The sequence below is a fragment of the Neopelma chrysocephalum genome, unplaced genomic scaffold, assembly GCF_003984885.1.
Source record: "Neopelma chrysocephalum unplaced genomic scaffold, ASM398488v2 Primary Assembly neopelma1_96, whole genome shotgun sequence".
NCBI lineage: Eukaryota > Metazoa > Chordata > Aves > Passeriformes > Pipridae > Neopelma > Neopelma chrysocephalum.
Window position 1 is genome coordinate 3083060 of NW_020897759.1, and position 21412 is coordinate 3104471.

A 21412-nucleotide genomic window follows, 5' to 3' on the forward strand; every position below is an offset into this window, starting at 1 on the left:
CCATCCCCAAAAAACCCAAATTGACAAAAGAAGTTTAGAAATGTTTTATACTCTCAGGAATTACAATATAAATGAGCTCAGTATTAAACAAGACTTACTTGGTTGCTTTTCTCTGCTTGGTTGTTCCTATTTGAGTCTGGAAAATGGATATGGCATCCTGTTTCCTCCATCACCTTTTTAATATTATTGCCACCTTTACCTATCACATGAGAATGTTCTGTATGTGAAACATCCATCTTCAAGGTTACCCGATTGCTCTGGAAATCAAGCACCCACGATTAGACCTGTTCACAGCAGAACCTGAGTTTTTAAGAGCAATGTAACTTTGAGAATGAGATTCAAAATTGTATTTCCAAAGTACTTTTGCCATGCCTTAGCTTCTACTCAGGGACGTTTTTAATATGGATCATAGTCAGATGCTAAACTTGCCACATTTTCTTCCCAGTGAGGAAATAACATGGAAATAAATACCCAAAAAATGCATCTTCAAAAAATGTCCAAGGATTTTAAAATGCACCCAAGTGTTTACCAACTGTGACTTAAATGTCCTTTTGCAGTCCCATTCTAATTTCTCTTAATTTTGTGTCCTTTCAGTTGCAGTCACACACCCCTGTCTGATCTGACAGGATCACATGATGACTTTGCAAATCAAAGCCATGGGACAAAGCAAGTGTTTTTTCCTCCTTTAACAAAAAAATTTTTCTGGTACATCAATTTTTGAAATACACAAACACTGCCTACAGCTGTTCTTAAAAGCTATATTATTAAAAGTCCATAATAATATTGATAGTTGTTCAAAAAATGGTGCTTGTCACTGGACTGTTCCTTTTGGCAATACGTTCAGAGGCTCAGAAAGTCGCCATACAACTACACAGGAGCCATATGCACTGCCCCAAAAAACTTGCTACGGCAAGAAAATAAGATCTGATGAACATAAAGAGACCCCTGGCCAAGATCTAGATGGTTTAGATATTCTGGTCCTAATGTTTCAGAGTGTAAGAATACAGTAACCATTAGAAATAAAACTGCATGAATGCACCTAAAATTGAATTTCAAACAGAAACAAAATTCTAGGTTCTCTGAAGTGGTTGCATAACCTACTGTTTGCAGTGAAGCTGTATCTCAGATTTTACAGTAAAAAACCCAATCCAGTGAACAAACCATGTATGCTTTTAGCCATATAGCTGGCAATATTATTTCTGTATACTTCAGATATGGAAAAGCTGCTCTAAGCAAGTAGTTTCTTGCAGAATGTTTAAATATGTGGGTATACACCAATATCAACATCTGTAGGACATATATTGGAGACTTTGCTTCAAATTGTCCATAAATACCTTCTCTTTTCAATGTGCCTGTTAAAGAGATCAATGTCACCACAAAATTAGGGGTTAAGGTGTCATTCTAAATAAGTTTTCTTACTTTTGTGTCCAAGACAGACATGATTTTCTCTTTTGCTTCTTTAACATTTTCCTTTTTTCCAGAAACTTTGATATGGGGATCTATAAAAGAAATAAAAAAACTTTTAAGAAAAACACAGTAAAATCTATCAAAAAATTTTCTCCCTGCCTAAATATATGTGAACCCATTATTTATGGTTCAGTGATAAAACTGCACCACCAACCTTTGGGATTCAGCTAAAAAACAAGTGTCTTGTTCCATCCCCTCAGCCCCACAATTAGGACTACCAGATGAATTTATTAATCATGATAACCAAATGAAAATTAATAGAAATCAAATGCCAAATGTACATCACAGTATTACAAACACTGTCTGCAGTGCAACTACATAGCTAAGCCATCGTGTCTTCTCAAACAACTAGCAACAGCTTTTTTGGCAGCCTTTCTCAAGCTTAACACAGACAATGTCTAAGGAAAGCCCCACCAAACTCAAACCCTCCCTCAGCATCACTTCATTATGTTTAATTAGTCTCTAGAACTATCCTTTGCAGTTTTAACCTGGCACTAGAAGGTGCCTCCACCCGAAGTTTTCTGATTGCAGTTATCAAATCAAATTTAAATAACAATTTAATAAATCAAATCTCTGAAGTGTCAAGTACATAAATTAAGATTTGTTACTAAGGTATATTCCCAGGAGGAACTCCAGCTGATGGCAGGTTTTGCCCAGGGAGATCTAAAATATTGATTCTGTAACCCACTTGGTTTACATGGTGATTTTCAGACCACTGCCCTTAAACAGTGTTTGGGTTTTGGGCTGAGTTATCAGGAACAGTTCTGCATCCTGGAATATACCTGGTTGCAAAGTACAGACCTGACTTTGGAACTAAATCAAGTATCAATTACGCAAAAAAGTGTGAAAATTCCACATTAGCCAGTTTAGCAGCACCATCTGGTGTCCAGAAGCATAAAGTGCCACAACGTAAAATTACTGTCAAAACATTAAATGAAGGTTCAGTTCGAAAAAACACAAACAAAAAAAATGCCCAACTACCACCCACCTTTCTAATTATTAGAAAAAAAGACATAAAATTGCAGGTGATGCCTCTTTCCCCTGTTCTTGAGTCCTCTGTCCTTTTGCAGTCTAACAGGGGGTTTTCTCCTGAGATCCAATGGACTACTCTCAGAAAAAAAAATAATTCTCAACCCTCTTCTGACTCATGAATTAATCTAATGCATTATACAGGCAGATACATGCATCTTAGGGAATATGAAAGTAAATATATACTCAATGGCAGGAGAAAACATAGCTGTAGTACAACATATCTGCTCTTCCCATCATCTCAGTAATTGAAATCACTTCCCTACTGAAGAAATGCCAAATAATACAACTCGAGATTGTAAACCTGTTCTATTGAATTGAAAGTTGAAACTGTTTAAGCTTTGCCTGGATACTCTTTACATTCCAACAATAAAAAAAAAGCCTCTAGTCTTCACCACTGGGAAGTTCTGAGCACATTCAGCTGGGGATGGAGAAACACTGAAGGAACACAGGATTCACTGCCAAGTTTCGTGAAAGTCAAGAAAAATGCAGCATTCTGAGTTCTGAGAAACAGATTTTATTTTTAAAAATGGAAAAACTGTAGTCACAAAAACATGGTACGCACACAGAACCTACAGAAGCTTCAAAAATCTGCTGCTTCAGCCTTTTCAAACAGTGGAGCAAAGTAAAACAAAAACCCAACAAAATAGTCCTAAAGGCAAATTTTCTTTTCTCTTTTTTTTTTTTTAAGTTGACAATAAGCCATGTGGTTCTAATGTGTTTAAGCTGTGAATGATATTTGAAGTGGATGTCGCAGTCCGAAATTCCCAGAAGCAGATCCTGGCACACTGTGTGTGCTCCAAGTGCTCTTTAGATGCAACCAGGAAAAAGAGAAGACCAGACCACCATCCCCTTGGAGCTGCTTTTCACATACTTGCAACCATTATATTTTAATACACATTTGGTTATAAATATGAAAAATATCTGAAATCAAGCCTGGCATCCTATTAGTACCAAAGAACATTACAACCATTCCATAATACTATTTGTTTAGCCATGGGTGAAAATACATTTTAGAATATCTATTTTTTTATTTTCCACCTCAGTTGGACACCTCTTTTCTGTTGATGCTGACAACTTCAGAAAAAAATCCTGTATTTCTACACTTATTCTCTGTTCCTTTCAGACGAAAAAAAGCTCAATTACTCACTTTAAAAACAAAACCAAAGAACCACCCACAAAGCAAAAAAAAAAAAAATTTCCACTGATGCCAGTGACAATTCTAAAATATGCTACCAGATCTTTCAAAATTGGTCTTAAGTACCCTCTCCTTACATGACTTCTCAATGACACAGTGGTTGGTAATGGATATGAAGTAGCTCAGTTTTAAGTTAAAGAAATTCTTCCTTTGAGACTTGTTCATTCTTTCCTTCACAGAAATACAATTTAGATACAACTTCATCATCAGATTTTGCCCAAGAAGAGTTACTTGCAACTAAAAGATTTTTCAAGCCTTTGAACTGGCTTTGCAGGAGTTGAAAGTACATTGAAAATATGTATGATCTGCATGAAAACCCACAGGTACCCAAATAACACTAAATCAACAAACAGATAATTTCAGGAATTGATTAAAAATTCAGAGAGACAATTAGATCATATAACCTGATTTTCTGAGTATTAAAGAAACTAAATGTCTTAATATACCTATGGAATCAATTAGCTTGTTTGCTTTGCAGTTGCTCTGAAAAATGTGGAAAACTCTAATGGTTCATCAGTTTTAGCCTCCTGGATTTGTGCCTGATTTCTGACATTTAGGTTCACTGGTTCCCATTCTACCCTCCCCCCCCCCCCCCCCCCCCCCCCCCCGCCTCGAGAGCAAAGAACCCAGTTTTCAAGAGTGTCTTCCAACAAAGGTCAATCTATGCCAATCAAATCACCTATCATTATGCAACTCTTTTAATAAACCCAACCCTAAACACTTTCTTTTGACTAAGCATTAAGAAAAATAAGCTAGAGAAGCTGCCTTTTTTTCTTTTTTGCCTGGTCAAGTTTTTTATTTTCAAATAAAAGGACTTTGTTTCCGTTTGTAAACACTATAGCACAGGCAGATTTACCAAGAGATAAGCAAAAGGAACGGTTCTCCCAAACTTCTTGCAGTGCAGTCCAGTGCAGATCATGCTGCATCTGACCTCAAATGTCTCACAGAAAACCAGTCCCTTATGGAATCTGCATTCACCTTCCATTTCAGCTTTCTACTTCATCTGAACTATTCTGGGGAAAAGTCCAAAACCAGAGAGTATCTGGAGATTGTTGTCAGGATTTCTGAGTAGGAATGAAATGACCGTGTAAGGTCTTTGTGCATCAATATGAGGGAACAGTTAAAACAGTTGACTTTAGCTTTCCAAATGTTTTCTGAAGCTGTTGTCAGCAGTAAGGAGCCAAATAGATTAAGAAGGGTTCTAGACAATTTACTATTACTTGTCACCACAAACTGGAGGTGCGTGCATTTGACAAGTGACATCTGTTTGCTATTGTATTTACAGTAGGCAGGTCTGAACATAAAAAATATTTACCTGCCACCTATTTCCCAGATACAACTTTTGATTCCATGGATAAAGTTGCATTTAATTTAGAAAAAAAATGCTACCTCATCTTAGTACTAAGACAAAAATATTTGTTGGATAAAGCTCTGCATTTAGTATTTGAAATACCTACAGGGTGTGACAGCAGCAATACACTGTCCAAGTCCCGAAAGTTATAAATGGCACTCTCAGAGGCTGAAGAGGATTGTCAGGTGTAAAAGTATAACAAGTATGATGCTTGTCTAGTACTGACAGTACAGATAAGCATAAACTCATCCTCCAGTCAGTATCTACACTGATCCAAGTGGCCACAGCACCTGCACACAGCCCCAACTGGGATGAAAACACCCACTGAACAAGGTCAACCAATTCCCACAGAACTGGCTCTTGCTGTGACTGGGGCCACAAGAATGCCACTTGTATCCAGGTGACATTCTCCATCCCTGAGGAACACAGGGTTTGATACTGGAGGAAAAAAAAATCCACACCCTTTTTTTAAAGCTTCTGAATAAACTGTAAGTATACTTTATATAGAGCAAAAAATCAGTGCCTACCTGGAATAAAGAAATGAGATGCCAAAGTTCTGCAAAATACTTGTATAAACACAGAACTATGGGCTCTAATGCTTTAAATACAAGTGTAGTATCAGACGCTGAAAGAGATTTTGGCTCATAAGAAACAACATTATTAGTGTCTTGCAAAGTCTTAAAAATTGTATAGTAATTTATCTTCTCAATTTCAAAGGGCAATATATTTTTCCTTAAGAAAGGAAAAGAAAACATTAACTTCAAGAAATTCCCCCCCTTCTCCAGAATGGAGAAATATTTACATAGAATAGAAAGCTAAAGTTACACAACAGAAAATGATGTAAATTCTTCTCAACAGCCTTCACTTTGCCAGACTCCTGCCTTCAAGTGGTCTTTTATTGCTCCTATCCTCAAATTCCTCACTCCAAACTTTGGCAGGGTTTCCCCTCCTCAGTCTCTTTGTCCAAGGCTATACCAGCAAGCCTCCAGCTCTCTTGTTACTATTGTGTGCAAAACTCCAGTAAACAAAATAAAACCCCTCCAAGCAAAAAAACATGTTTGTGCCAGTGCAAATGCATCTACACTAACTTTTGCCAGGCGAGAAGGATTTCAAATAATTAAGCCATTTAACTGTGTAGGGCCCTCCTGCAATTCAGACGTTACATTTAATGTCTGGGCGAGCTCTTCAGACCACAGCTATGCATCCAGCTTGTTTACAGGATGAACAGCCTTTACTTAAGTAACACAAATACCACCACTCTAAAAATAGCCAGACAACTGGGCATCACCAAGGCAGATGACAGTCATTCTTAATAAGTGGCTGATTAGGATCTGAATAGCCCAAGAGTATTACTGAACTTGAGCCATTCAAACAAAAACAAAGAGACCCAGCATTTTTAAGGGACAAGTTAGGAAAATATCTACCCCAAAATTACCAGCAAAAACACATGAAGCTATATGAGAAGTTAAAATAAAGAGAAAGTAGAGTGAAGGCACGGAAGATGGTAGTTTCTCATCTGAAAGGGCAAGTACATTAATCACCCTACAACAAGAAGATGAAACATAGGCCTATAAAACAAGTGAATTAAGCAAAAAGGTCAAGGTCAAGTAAGGCTTTCTGTTAATATGGGGGAAAAAGAGTAATTGAATTGAAACAATTTATTTAAAGCTTTTAAATAAATTAGGAAATATTGTGAGTACAAGTTGCAGAAGTAGATGTTCACTGACCCAACTAGATGGATTGGTAATAGCCAAGACAGACTTGATCCAGGCTCAAACTATTGCCACGGAGAAGAAACACTAAGGCTAAAAGCATTCAGCAAATGCTCACAAGTACATGCAAAGTAACTTGATAGAATAATAAAGTAAATTCATCACTTGGGCACTTGTTGCTGTTGGCTTATCAGTTCAAAAGAACTCTCACCCTCTCTCCAATGCCCCTCAGTGCACTTATTTCATCTCCTAGGATCTAAACCTAGAAAAAAGGTACTCATGTATTAAGGCAGAACACAATGAACCATTTCCTACTGCAGGCTCCTGAGTATCCTCAGATATCACTCAACAACATGGTTTTGTTTTTTTTTTTTTCATTTGGGATTGTTTTTTTTTTTTCATTTGGGATTGTCTTTTTTTTTTTAGTTGAAATTAGACTTCAGCATCATCATGTCTGAACGAGATTTCAACTGGCTAAATTGGGCACAATCAAAAGCCAACCCAAAGCATCATGAAACTCAACATAGGCTGCAAGCAATTAATAGTGTCTTCAGAGCAGACATATCCTGAGGCTCTGGGCATTCTAGGGGATCTGTTTATTGTGGACAAACAACTGATTATGAAATGTCCCTGGGAAGAGCTGCTGCCTATATGTGCACACACACTTGAAAGACTTTGTCTTCTCAGAACTTTTTGACTCTTAACTTTCCTCAGTTACTGGCATCTAATTCCAAACCATCTTTAGAAGAATTTCTGCTCAACTCAGAACATGAGAAGGAGGCTGAGAAAAAGTAAATACTTGTTGCACTGCTCCTGCCACAGCTCCAGGGAAAGCAGTTTACACACAACCCCTCTAGCCCTTTTACAGTTTAGTTACTGTTCTTCAATCACCTGAGGAGCATTAACTATGAGAACATTGCTTTTCAACCCTGCCCTGCAACAACTGTATGATGTAAAGCCTATAATCCCTCCCTCATTCCTCTCCACCATTTATAGTACTACAATTAAAACACACATATACATACACAGGCAGACAGACAGATATTCACAATGCAGAGACTGAGTAAAGACACTGACCTTACCCACATAGAAACACGAAGAAATGCTGTGCAACCTCTGGCAGAACAGATAAAAGAATCTTGTTTCTCAAAGATTTCAGTGTAGCTCAAAAGAAAACTTCAAAATCTGCAACAGGCTACTTCACATAAAATGGCTCCTTAAAGTGAAATATGTTTGATGTACCATCACAAATGAAATGAGATGCACTTGTACATTAAATCATAGCTGAAGCCCACATTTGGGTCTCTTAGTAGATTTGAAACAGCCCAGCAGAACACTGTAAATTCATCTTCAGGATGCCCAGAATTAAGCGAAAATTAGCCAGAAACATCAGATAAGCTTTAAAAAACAGATTACCTGCACCTATGTTTGGAGAAATAAACTATTGATGACTGGATTTCGGACCAGTGACAGAAGTTGAAAAGACTTCTCTTAAAGCATAAGCAAAGAGGTAAGACAAGGAAGAGGTAACAGATCTTATAGCAATTTAAACAGAAAAGTGACCAGATTTGAAGGGGAAGGCCAAGGTGGAGGAGAAAACCTGAAAAGAAGAAATAAGAGTGAATTAATTGTAGTCACCCAGAGACTCCATTTGAGTTACACAATTTCAGTTTCTTACCACCACAATTACCTTAAATTCCTTATTTTACTTTTTCTAAAAAAGGCATTAGGGACATTTTGTAAATGCAGTCAGCCACCAAAAGGCAGACACCATGCTGCAATTCTGCCACTTCTTGGGCAGTTGCTCTCCAGCCTTTAGCCTAAGCAGCCACCCAAAATCCAAGGCAATCTCTCAGCAGGACACAAAGTCTGTTATGTCTTGTTTTCTTCAGTATGGAACCAATGAATTCACACTTCATTACTTAAATGTCTATTGCCATTGTATCTCAAAGCACAGACACAGAATCACAATCCCTGGGAAAGAAAATAAGAAATAAAGGGAAGAAAATAGTTATAAGACAAACTCGAGAGAGGACATAAACAACCCACAACATTCCTATCAAAAATAACACCATTATATCTTCACTGCACACGAACTCATACGCAGGGTTACCCTTTTGATGCATAAGACATGAGATAATTTTAGTTTCTTACACCAACACTCTCAAAAAAGTCATTGTGACTGTGTTTTGATAAGTAAAACCCATCATCTGACTCGTGAGCGTAAATGCGCACCTCAGGCTCAACCTCCTTTGCAGTGCTCCCACTTCCAAAGCCAACTACACTCCCTCTGCACCTTCCTGCTCCCTGATTGCTGGACCTTTTAATGTCTTATTGCTCCAACTGACTGCACTCTGTGAGCTGGTTTTGATAGAGCCACTGGGAAGCATCAATTCTGGGGCTGGGCCAGGAGGACGCAGCGAGTCTTCAGCAAAGACTAATGGACTCCACACACCTGGGTGAATAGGACAAACAGAACTGTCCTCTTGAGAACAGGGTGAATGAAATGTTATCAGAAATACAGAAACAGCTGGTTCTCAACAGGACATCTGGTGACTAAAGACAGAGACAGCTAATATAATATTTTTGGTCATCACAAATGCTTTATTACTTTCTCTGCTTTAGTATCACACTGTGAAATAAATTTCCCCAGAAAAATTCTCCTCTCCTGGATTATTATGCTTTTAGGGATTTTTCAGCTGTATTCCTGATGAACAGGTAGGGATTTATCTTTGTGTGTTTTGTTACTTCTAAATAAAGAGAAAAATTAAAAGTCCAATAAAGAAGCACCTGAACAGTCTTCTTGAGAGCCAACCAAGTAGCAACAGCTACACAAAGTACATGACAACGATTCCTATTTCAGGTCACAGCAAGAAATTATCAGATCCTGCACTGTGAGCTCTAACAGAACTTTTATTACTCATCTTGAGGACATTATTGACTGTACTTACTTTTCCTTACTTTATAATAAAAGTAAGACCTGTGTACGTAGAAAGGTCTTATTGCTCATAAATCCTAGTGACCAAGTATCTGCACCAGCTGCCTGGGGGCTGTCAGGGCACAGAGATGTGACAGAGACAGGCATGGCAAGGACTCACAGCAGCACAACACCGAGGATTTCTTACAGCACTGAGAATTCTAGTCTAACACTCTAGTCTAACACTCCACCATAATACTGATTTAATTCAGTATGAATCCATAGCCTTCATAGGCTCTTATGACGGGGAATTCCAACACAAGCAGATCATATTCACTACCTATTTTTAATTTCCATGTACCAGATACAAATTAGATTGCTTACAACAGGTAGGTACTAAAGAAGAAAATCTCCCTTAGCTCTTTTTGTGAAGCTATAAGAGGGCAGTCATTTTCACTGAGATACAAAGGTCATTGTCACATACATTCCATCTCTACATTTTGGGCTTGAAATGTGAAATATCAACACGTATTTAAAGTTACAATAATAGTAAGTGTATGAAATTTGACTGGAAAATTGCCATGTTTGCTACCAACTCGTTTCTGCCATTCATAGAACAAGATTATTTCTTTTATTATTTTTTAAAAGCACAAGGTGAATTTTTTTTTTTTACAGCCAGTATGGCAATGTACTAGCTTTTCCCATGCATCACTGCTGTGCAGGCTGTAGTCTCCAGGAAGAAAAAAGCAAACAGGCAGATAGGGGAAGTAGTGTTTCTATCTTCCTTTTAAACCCACTTGTGATGCACCTCATCAACAAAAAGATTGGCCCTTTGGTCACAACTATTTCTAACAATTAAAACCTTCTAGATGGTTTTATACAAACAATTTCTTATGTGAATACTGAATCACACATTTTAAGCATGTAATAATTCACCATTTCTTGGCAATATTCATATGACACTGTAATAGCTGTACATTTTACATGAAAAAGGTTATTCTTATTCACAGATATTAAACTGTTTTCTCCAGCATGACTCCCAGATTGCAGCCGACCTGGGAAGAGAAACTTCAACTCCTGAAGGACAGCGAGCTACTCAAAAAGCTTTACTTTTGTTTTTAGGGAAGGGTTCATAGCAAGTAAACAACTCTCTGCCCACACTGTCTCCCGGCAAGGCTAATTTCATTGTGATATGCTGACAAAAGAAAGAAAGAAACAAAAACCACCAAACACCTGAAAGATGTCCAGTGTTGCCTTTTAAATCAGGCAATCATTCCTGAGCTGTTCTCAGATGAATTTTCTCTGCCTCACTTCTGTCCATCACTCTCTCCCCAGTATTAGACAAAGAGCAAAACTCCCCTCTGGGAAATTAATCACATGCAGAGCACCTCTGTGAGGTGAGTTTCAGCACTCACTCTGATAAATTGCTTTTTGTGTCCCAAAAATTGAGTTTAAATAGAAAGATGGGAATCAGAGGGAAACATTATCTCACTCTCCCGTTTGCATGTGAATGCAGTGCAGAGCTCATTGCAAGGTATCTGCTAATGGCTAGAAGCTCCTAAAAATCCAAACCAATACATCAACTAATTGCAGATTTCACTGAAAGATTGTGACAAATTTATACTCTCAAGTAATTTAATTACAGCAATAAGAGTTTATATTACTGCATTCCAGAGTTTGAAATTTCAGTTTTTATTGCAGTTACTGCCAAGCACTCTGACTGGATGTTAAGCCCCTTGATAATTCCCTTCATATTACAACTGTGTTTGTATTTTGCCTCTCCCTTATCTGCCCAAGTATAAGCAAACTGCTGTTCTTCACAGAAAGCACAGCAAGTCCTGATTAAACACAGAAAAGCCCCAAAATCTTGTTCATACTCTTCCTACAGAAATGAACCAAGTTCAAATCAGTCTTTCGTAAGTGTACTTAGAAGTACAATGCACATCTGCTGGCTCCTGTGCTACCCAGAATTCGTCTCCTTAAAATATTCACCAGTGTCACCATAAAGGTATTTTATCTTCCCCCAAGACAATACAAATTAATGATTTTACAGTTCTATGTAGAAGCAGCACTCATGGCTGTAGTGGGCTCACACATCCCGGAGCACAGAAAAACTGACAAGCCAACAACAAACAAGATAAAAGGCTCAGGCAAATGTGACTTTAAAAGCTTTCTTGGTTGTCACCTACACTGCACGCAAAGGGGGAGAATTAATGGATGGGTCTGGTTTCTGAAGTGGCTCGTGTAAATAACTCCAGTAAATGAAGGATTTGCTGCCAGCTGCTGGCACAAGGGCTGCTGTGGGTCTGTGCGTGTCTAACTGCTCAGATCCAAGGGATTCAACACGAACTCCTGTGGCCAAGTTTCAAATGCCCTGGGATGGTCTCTTCTATCCATTTATTTATTGCAAAACAGGGAGGAGTCACCTCTGCCTGGGTCAGCTGCTCCAGAAACAAAAGAAATAAACGAACTTGGGATCTGAACACAACGGTTCTTTAATTTTTAAAGTACACAATTATAGGGTTTGGGGGAATTTTTCTTCAGAACATAAGAAACAGTACACACTGACAGTTTCTCATTTACAGAGAAAGTTAATAAAAAACAGATGGAGCTCATAATACAGCAACTGCAATACATGCTGTAATTAATCTGGCATTCCAAACAATAAACACAATGTCAGCAAGAGACTCACTTTAAATCTAAGTCAATTATGGATTGATTGCCTCAGTAACACATTGCAGAAAATATTTACCATTTACAAACTTGTATTAGGGTAAGCAATCATTAAACTGCAACAGGTAGTCTGTAGGTTAACTAGGAAGCTTAGCAGTGAGTACCTAAGGCGACTACTTAGAGAACTATTAAAACTACAAAGATTCTTTCCCTCAATATATTCACAAGCCAAACATCCTAAACACAAAAAACAGCAGAATTTTTCCAGCTTTGCATCTCACCCTAAGGGGAGCAGCCACTCATCAAAGACTGAATAATTTGTGTGCATGCACTTCTGGTGCCAAAATAAGCAAATATTGTCACTCATGGCAAGTTACAAAAAAACAGACTAGAAGATACAAACCCGGGTCCCCTGCCATCCACTGGCAAAACTGGCTGGGACACCACAGCATTCACCACTTGCCTTTAAACACCCAGGCACCGCTAATGGCAGAGTACTGGTTGTGAAATAATACAACTACACATGGTTGAGTTTGTGGCAGGAACTTAAAACAAACCAAAAAAAAAAAAAGCTAAAATATTCTGCAGTCTCACCTGTGAGGAATGTACACCCCACACACACACTGCCCCAGTACTGACTCTCCCCCCAGCGCTTGCCCACATCTTTCCCCTGCCAGCAAATGAGAACAGAACAGCAGAGGACACCACTTGCAGACACAGATATAGGAACTGCAATTTGGGCACTCAAATCTAAGTTACCAGATGTTAATTTTCAGCTGCTGTTGGCAATGAGTGGGGTTAAAGTTTTATTTACAAAAATAACAAAAGAGAAACAAGCAGAAAATATGCCAAAAATATCCCTGTCTGCCATTGTAGATTGAGGGGGGGGGGAAGAGTGAGTTTCTTAAAATGTCTTCCTTTGGACTGATATACTACTTACACAGCTAAGTAGTAATCTTTAATATAATGAGTCAGCTGATTAAAAGCATAACCAATTTTGTCATAGGGACTTCAAAGCCTATGCAACTTACTGCAACAATTATCTTTGTCCTCCAAGAGGAATCTCCAAGACAAATGTTTGTTTTTAATCCTGACCTAAATAGACACTGATAGCAATCACCTTTTTCCTATACTCACATAGCCTTTTTGCTAGTTATATATGACATTACATTTTTTTAAACTCTTCCCAATTTGTGTTTTCAGGCATCTCTTTTGTTTTCCCCTGGATTGTCTTCAAACTGAGAATCAGCACTGGTAACTGCTATGATTTCACAGATGAAACCTCAGCAGTACTAAGTTGCACAAGATAGATATTTCTATATATTATTTACAACCCAGTTTGCTTTATTCTCAGATATAGCATCACACTCCAGTGCCCGTTTCCTCTGTTGTACACCATGAAGTTGAAACCCCTAGAATACTGTGCACCTGAGGTTTCTTCTCCAAGCAGCCTGTATTGAGTTGCCATTACTGAGTTGTTACTCATTTTCCATTGTTCCTTCAATTTGTTTTGAGCGTAAATTGTGTTCTGTCAACTCGATGCCACTTCCAAATTTTATAAATACCTAACTATCCCATGAATTAACATTCAGTGAAAAAGCTGCACAGTATGGGACAGAGCCTGAGAATATCACAGAATGATTTGGGCTGGAAGGGACCTTACAGATCATCTCGTTCCAACCCCCTGCCATGGGCAGGGACACCTTGCACTAATCAGGTTGTTTGAAGTCCCACCCAGCCTGGTCTTGAACATTTCCAGGGATGGGGCATCTACGGCTCCTCTGGGCAACCCAATATCTAACAGAAAGAAAGATGCTACATTTTAATCATTCTAAGGATAGACAGTCACTGGACTTATTCTTAAGTTTCAGACAAATCTCCTGCAAGCAGAAAACAAACCAACAAATATTGCACCCAAGCAGCTACTTTCTGTGGGTACTTTCCGCTCACAGAGAGAGAACACTCCTTCTGCCTGTTCAGATTTCTTTGAAGTGACCCAATATACACCTGTAAGCAAGTCAATTCACCTCTGTAATCCTCCACATGGCAGTACCCAGAGGCAGAAGAGCTAACGTGAGCTTAGCTGCTCACTGCACTCGTGGCAAGAGAAACAGGAGAGGAGAACTATACACAGGAACGCAGTTTGCACATGTACAGCTTCACAGAACTACAAATTTCCTCCTAGAAATCCCAGTGGGAGCTGTTGGGCATTCAAGTATTTTCAGCAAGCTCCACAAAACATTTCCCTGAAGCCCAACATTTTCTCAGCTTACTTTCTTGGCTATTGCTCTCCTCCAGTGTTGTGAAATCAGCGAGTTTACATTATTTGGCATTGCACTGGACACAAATCCAATAAGCTGGATGGAAGTTGCACTCAATATTAATCCTTTTTATTGCTGTCTTGGTTTACTTGCACACATTCTGATTCTGTTTTGTGATTTTTTTAGTAGAAATTGCCAATATCCTCAACTCCCATGGCCAAGAAACTAATGTTTTTACATTCTCGGTATTTTAAATCATACTTTTGTTTTGATGCAAGGAAAAAGACATCTGTTAAATGTCTAACAAATTGCAATTGTAGTCATTAAAAAATCGCATCTTTATGGAAGCTACACAAAGACATTAGGTGAGAAAAGTGACGTGTTAGGTATTTAATCACTGGTCTAGGACATACACATCAATACAGCAGTGTTTACCAGCTTTCACCCAGGACATTCATCAAGGAAGAACCTCAGAATTGTGTGTAACTTCCAAGACTAGGATATGTATTTGAAGTTCATGAACACCTATGAACCCAGGGCTGGAATCCTCCTCTCCACTTTTTGGTAGACACATTTTCACCCGGTCCTGCTGTGACATCTTCCTCTTTCCACCTCCCATCTGTCTTCCCACTGTCTTTACACCATCTTTGTAATTAACTCCTTATTCTATTCCTTCATTTCTTTAAGACTCCTACTCTAACCTCATGTTTCCTGCCATTCCTTTGCTGAACCAGATCTAGCTCTTTCCAACTGCCTTTGCTTTGTTCACAGCCTCTCATTTCCTTTCTGTGTCTCTCACTTCCCCCATTTCACTTCATTTCCAACTTTTTCCTTTCCCACAGCTTTCCTCCCATTAAGAAGAGCTCATTTGCCTTTCCCTTTGACAGGAGTTAATACAGGGAGTACATGTTTGCCAACAGTCCTTGGTTGATGAACACTGCCAGATGGTGTTGGTCTCACCAGTTAAACTAAACCAATCCCACAGCTCCAATGCTGCCACACAGCCACAACTACCAGTTATCAACAAACATTTGCCATAAAATAACATTTTCTAAGTGCTAGAAATCTGGAAGAAAAAAAAAAGTCGCAGGAACACTAGTTATGCCCTAGATTTTGTTCTTTTTAGATCTGACCTGCTTTACAGGAAATGTTGGTCTTGCCAAATAATCGAGGAATGAAATGACTAGCACAGTTCACACAAAGTTAAGTTTGTAGAGATGAAAAGCTTAAATTATAGTTATTTTTTCAGATATTCCCTCCTACTGCTATTCCGAAATATCATATGGTTCAAATTATAGTTTCCAGAGGAAGTAATTAAAGATACTAGAACTTCTATCAATGATGGTTTAGTATGTTTGCACTCGATCTTTGGCACGGACTCAATCTATATTTAGACTACAAAGTATAAAGAATGTTTGAAACCAAAGCAACTACAACCCCCCCCCCCCAGAATTTCATTTATAACGTGAGATTTGCAGACATAGGATAACATTCACACACACTGCAGTTCTAGACAGTTTATAGGATTTGCACAGGTTTGGAGAGAGGAATGCAGTCCCCAGCCCTTCCTGCAAGTGCTACTGCCCACAGGAAAGCTTGAGGCACCAGGTGAGACACTGTCTCTCTTTGGGCAAGACTGGTCTTTGGAAGGCACCTACAGAAACACTGTACCAAAAACTCTAAAAATGATACAATCTTTTTTTGTCAGCTACAGAATATCACACATTAGGTATTATTCCTTCAAGGTACTGTTCTCCCCAGTAATATCTGTGGGCATATGATTTTTTTTCCCCTCCAAGCTGTGACAAGACCCCGAAGTAGATTTCTGCTGCGCATCCGAGTTTCTCTGTGCTTTTGAAAGCTGGAGGGTTCTGGCCTCCTCCACTCAAGCCATTTTAGTTGCAAATCAAAACAAAAATTTAAATGATGTTTACTAACCTGACACATCAGTGCCATTCCCTGACCAATGCTTAATGTATAACTGATGTGTTTAAATTGGCACACTCAGTTCTTCGTGTTAGTGCCATATATTCGCATGCAATAACATTAGATTGGAATCAAGGACTTCTCAACATCCCTTGAAACCTTCAAACCATTGTGATTTAAACACACAGAAACAGGAGTACATTATATTTAAAAAATGGTGAAACATGACACTTGATCTTTCTCAACACTTCTCCAAATAAACCCAGGAAAAAGTACATGGTGATAAACAAAACAACAAAAAAGGTACTATGGACATTTGAAACCAGGAGTTCATCTTCACTTATGGAAAATACTGAAGAGGATGAACAATCCTTTCTCTAAAGAAAAAAACCCAGAGAACTACCAGCTAACAAGCAGATAACACACAGCATTACAAGCAGATGACTCCAGCCAGAGCTGTGCTCTAAAGCCTGACAGACTGAGATAATTTCTGTGTCAGTTAAGGATTTGACCAGTATCTTCTATATTCTGATAATTGTCAGTGATGATGATGCAGGATATTACGAATTTTCACCATCTTATTTCCTTTGAAAATGCATATTTGATTTACAGCAGCCCAAGATCAAATCAGATAAACCAGTTTTAAGCAATTCACAGGACACAAATTAGAATCCATCATAATTAGAGAAAGGAATAAAACAATCAAGCAAGTACTTCTCCATCTTTAAACATCTTTGCAAACAAAGCTATTCTGTATTTCAGATTATTTAACTATTCAATTTTGTTTCACCTACATTGCATGATTTAAAAAAAAAAAAAAGGTATATAAGATGTCTCATTTATCAAGTTAATGAATTTTTACCTATGGGAAAATGCAAAATAGCATTACTTTTGCTGTAGAAAGGTCAAGCACAAAAATAGGTTTAATGCTACTGTAAGGAACACAAAAAACTCGGAGTTTACTAGATCTTGTACCAGATCTGACTGAAATTTTATTTTATGAAGCAACTGCAGAGATAATTTCTTATCTTCCCACCCCCCAAATCCTGTCAGCATTTTCAAGAAACATTACAGACCACCCTTTATCTCCTGGCACGAGTAACTTTCAATTCCAATGCAGAAACATATGTGTGATTCAGCTACTTCTAAGATAGGAGCAAAATTCTTTTTAAAAAATCTACTTATATACACAGTTATCAGCTGGACAATTGCATAACAGGGTGAATCTTTTTTCCTGGTCTTAGTGAGGTCAAACAAAAGCTGCAAAGGAATTTTGCTGCCCACAGAGAGAGCTGACACAGAATACCCAAACCAATGGTTCTGTTGTCATGGGCACCAACAAGGAAGAGGCATCTAAATGCCAAGATTTTTGAGAAAACCTTTACTGAGCTGGTACAAAGTCAGACCTACAAGTTTATACCTTGGGAACCAAAACCAAACAGCTTTAGGAAAAATTCTGCTGACAAAAGAGCCCTGGTCTCAATACACCAGTGGCCCCAAATGCCCCCTCTGTCTGTGGGCTGGACGTGAGGGCATGCCAGGCTGGAGGGCTGGGCTGCCTAGCAGGTAGCTATGGAGGCAGAGGCACAGACCCTAGGCACGCAGCAAGGCAAGGGAGATAAGATCACAACTGTGCTGTTTACCAGCTCTGAAGGCAGTTCTGTCTCCCCTGATTTTGTTTCTAACAAAAGCAGTTACTACTCTCGCCTCCCCATGTGCTTGGAAAACGCACAAAGTGCACCTTTATGGTTGCTCACAACTTATGGGATAAGGCTGTCCTAGGGGTATGTGATCAAAAACTATGCCTACTGCTGTTACAAGAGGTTGTCTGAAACTGATGCACTGGGATCCTGTTTCCACTTAGAGACTGGGAAAGACACATGAAGTGACTTCAAAGGCTCATCTTTGTGCTGCCCTCTGTGCAGGCAGGTGAAGAGCTCCTCTCCTGAGGGAACAGGTGCCCACAGCAGAGGCATCAAATCATCACCTCACTCACCTTACCGGATCAGTTAACTCACAGGGCACTATTTCCTCACCTGGAAAGGTGGGGGTCCACACCAACAAGGGAATGCACCCAACAGTCCTGGGAGAGCCTAAACCCATCCTTGGATCAGCAGCAGCAGTGGAGCTGCTGGCACAGTCCCACCTGGTGTGCAGTACATTGCTTTCTCTGTAAGAAGCAGCATGACACTGGGCAACTGGAGCCTACATTTCCATTGATCTGCACACTGAAATCACTGCTGAGAGTAAACAAATTAAAACTTGATCATGAACAAATACAGAAATTACCTCTGTTTGTAAGTGCTTAAGCACTGAGGCACTTCAGAGCACTCTCTTTTCTGCATCACTCTGCATCCTCAGTTAAAGATCACATTACAGGCTGTGGTTGTTCAGGAAATGACATCACTCCATAGGTTTTTGGTTCCTACCAAGAGTTAGGGTCCAGCCTTGCAGGACAGTTGGCACAATTTTCAAAAACATCTTAGTGGAAGAGAAGCTCAAGTTCATAAAAAAATTCCACTGCAGGCCTCCAAGGACCTGATTAATTTTCCCCACCATCTTTTTTCAATTGGAGCTTCAGGCTCTAAGCCAATTAAGTGGCTATTCATAGCCCTGAATTTAAAGGTAGGGAAAATTAGTTGATATATCCCACATTCACTCTCTTCCATTCTATCAGTTTGTTTTGGTTTTTTGGTTTTTTGTTTTATTTCTAATTATTGTAACTAGAAACATCACACAGAGATGAAAGTAGGTCAAGAGCAGGAGTTGACCAAAACTACGAAAAACTACCGTTACATGTTTCATTAACAAGCCTGAACCATTTGATAGTTCTGTGATGCTTTGTGATGTTCTCAGGTTGGGCTGACTCAGTATTTAAGACTGATGTGCAAAATAAAACTCGGTGCATTATTATTGCATTTACAGAAACACAAACTATCCATTCCTTTTACAGTAATTTATGGTAAAGGGTATTTTTCTTTAAGACTGATAAATCAGCGACACAGATAAGTACCAGGAAGCATAATAAGCAATTCCAGCACATAAAGCTCTGTTTTGCATTATTCACCACATTATTTTTATGCAGTATTAGAGGTTATATATGGCTATGAATGAAGAGATTGCAATTTTAGAAGTGAGTGAAACTATAGGAGGACTTGCAAAACAAATATTTTTTTCACACAATTTACATGGGCGTACTTGTTACAAAAGTAGCAGGATTCACTTTTATATTCAAAGAATTAAGATCATATCAGGTGTAATTAAGAAAAGTAGCCTTTGTAAGCAAATGTTTCCATGCAACTTCAACCATCTCTGAAATATACAACCTTTAATTGCTTTGGAAAACAAACACAGCATTTATTAATTATCCTTGCAGAGCCTGAATTCAGTAATTCAAATACAAAAGCTGATATTATACTCCCTCATTTGCACAAACAGCACACATAGCCAGGTTAACCTGACAGGATAAACTCAAGTTTAACACAGAACCAAATTACGTTTGATTTTCTTATCTGGTCATTTTTTAAAACATTTCATACATGAATTAAAAAACCCCCAACAAAACAAAAAACATAACAACAACACCCCCCCCCCAAAAAACTATAACACCTTCTCCAACAAATAAAGCCCATAAAAACAAGCAATTTCTTTTAACAATTCACTTCTATGAACACTTTCAGAAATGGTTGTATGATATTGTACCATTATTGATAGTGTAAACATTACTGAAAGCAACACTCAGGGACAGAGTTTATTATAGAAGAACTCCTGCTGTTTGAATCAGTGGGTCTGCATATCCCTATACTGGGTTGTAGAGATGTTGTGGGGTTTATTTGCCTTTTTTGCAGTGAGTTCTTGGTTTCTTGAGGCAGATTTTTTTTATCTAGAAATCCAAACTAACAAGAAATTACACCTCTATGGCTACAATCAAGATGAGAAAGCAAAGATCTTGGAGCTCAGCAAGGATAATTAATAGATGCTGTGTTGCCAATAACTGCAGTTTTTTCCACAATACAGCTAGTTCCAAATTACTTTTTAACAAAATTAAAATCAGGCATAATATGTATGCATTGTGAAAAAGGGAAAAAAACCTAATCTCTTGAGCCCAGAATAATGAAGTCATTTAAGGAAAATACAGAACAAGAACTAAAAAGATGTGTTACAGCTGCAACTACATTAAGTAGGGATAATATGTATATGTAAATACTCATAAAATAAAAACACTGAAGACTTAAAAAATAAAGCAATTCTAACAGTCATCATTCTACAGAGAATCAATAGAATCATTATGGTTGGAAAGACCTCCAAGATCATCCAGTCCAACCTTTGACTGAACATCACCTTGTGAACTAAACCACAGCACCAAGTGCCACATTTACTTGTTTTCTGAACACTTCCAAGGATGGTGACTCCACCACTTCCCTGTTCCAAGGCTTAACCACCCTTTCAGTGAAGATATGCACACACGCACACGTATACAGCAGAGCATTTTCTATTTAGGAGTTATCCATGACAAAGAAGCAAATGGCCTAAACTATTATGCAATTTTTAGTGACTTTTATTCTTGTTTGACTAAACTCAGACTTGGCCAACTTCTTGGGGAACACTTCAGGTTATATAACTGCACTTTGCAAACATGCCAGCCTCTGAAGTACACCAAGCCACCTGGTATTTAGAAGAAAATTAAGTATGTAACTTAAAGTTTAGTAGCACATACCAAAGCCCTTTTAGCATTTCAGCAATCCCAGAGATAATTGAAAGCAGAGAAATCTATTCATTTCTTTAAGCTTTGCATTTATTACAAAATATCATCAATGCAATGAGACAATCTCCTGAAGCAAGAGTCCAAAACCACTTTTTGCCACACAGACACTTTTA

The 21412-nt window shown here is 38.4% G+C and overlaps 1 protein-coding gene across 3 annotated transcripts in view; it reads right to left on the bottom strand.

The window, feature by feature from the left end:
* BICC1 (BicC family RNA binding protein 1) overlaps positions 1–21412 on the bottom strand; it is a 102258-nt gene that overhangs the window by 26180 nt on the left and 54666 nt on the right. For 2 of the 3 annotated variants that reach the window (XM_027694118.1, XM_027694117.1), the window contains exons 4-5: positions 1420–1499; positions 99–257 (exon numbers count right to left, since the gene is read on the bottom strand). In XM_027694118.1, coding sequence (XP_027549919.1) covers positions 99–257; positions 1420–1499 — 239 coding nt within the window. Of the gene's footprint in view, positions 1–98; positions 258–1419; positions 1500–8173; positions 8359–21412 lie in introns of those variants that run through there. The other variant, XM_027694119.1, reaches the window with a different exon arrangement.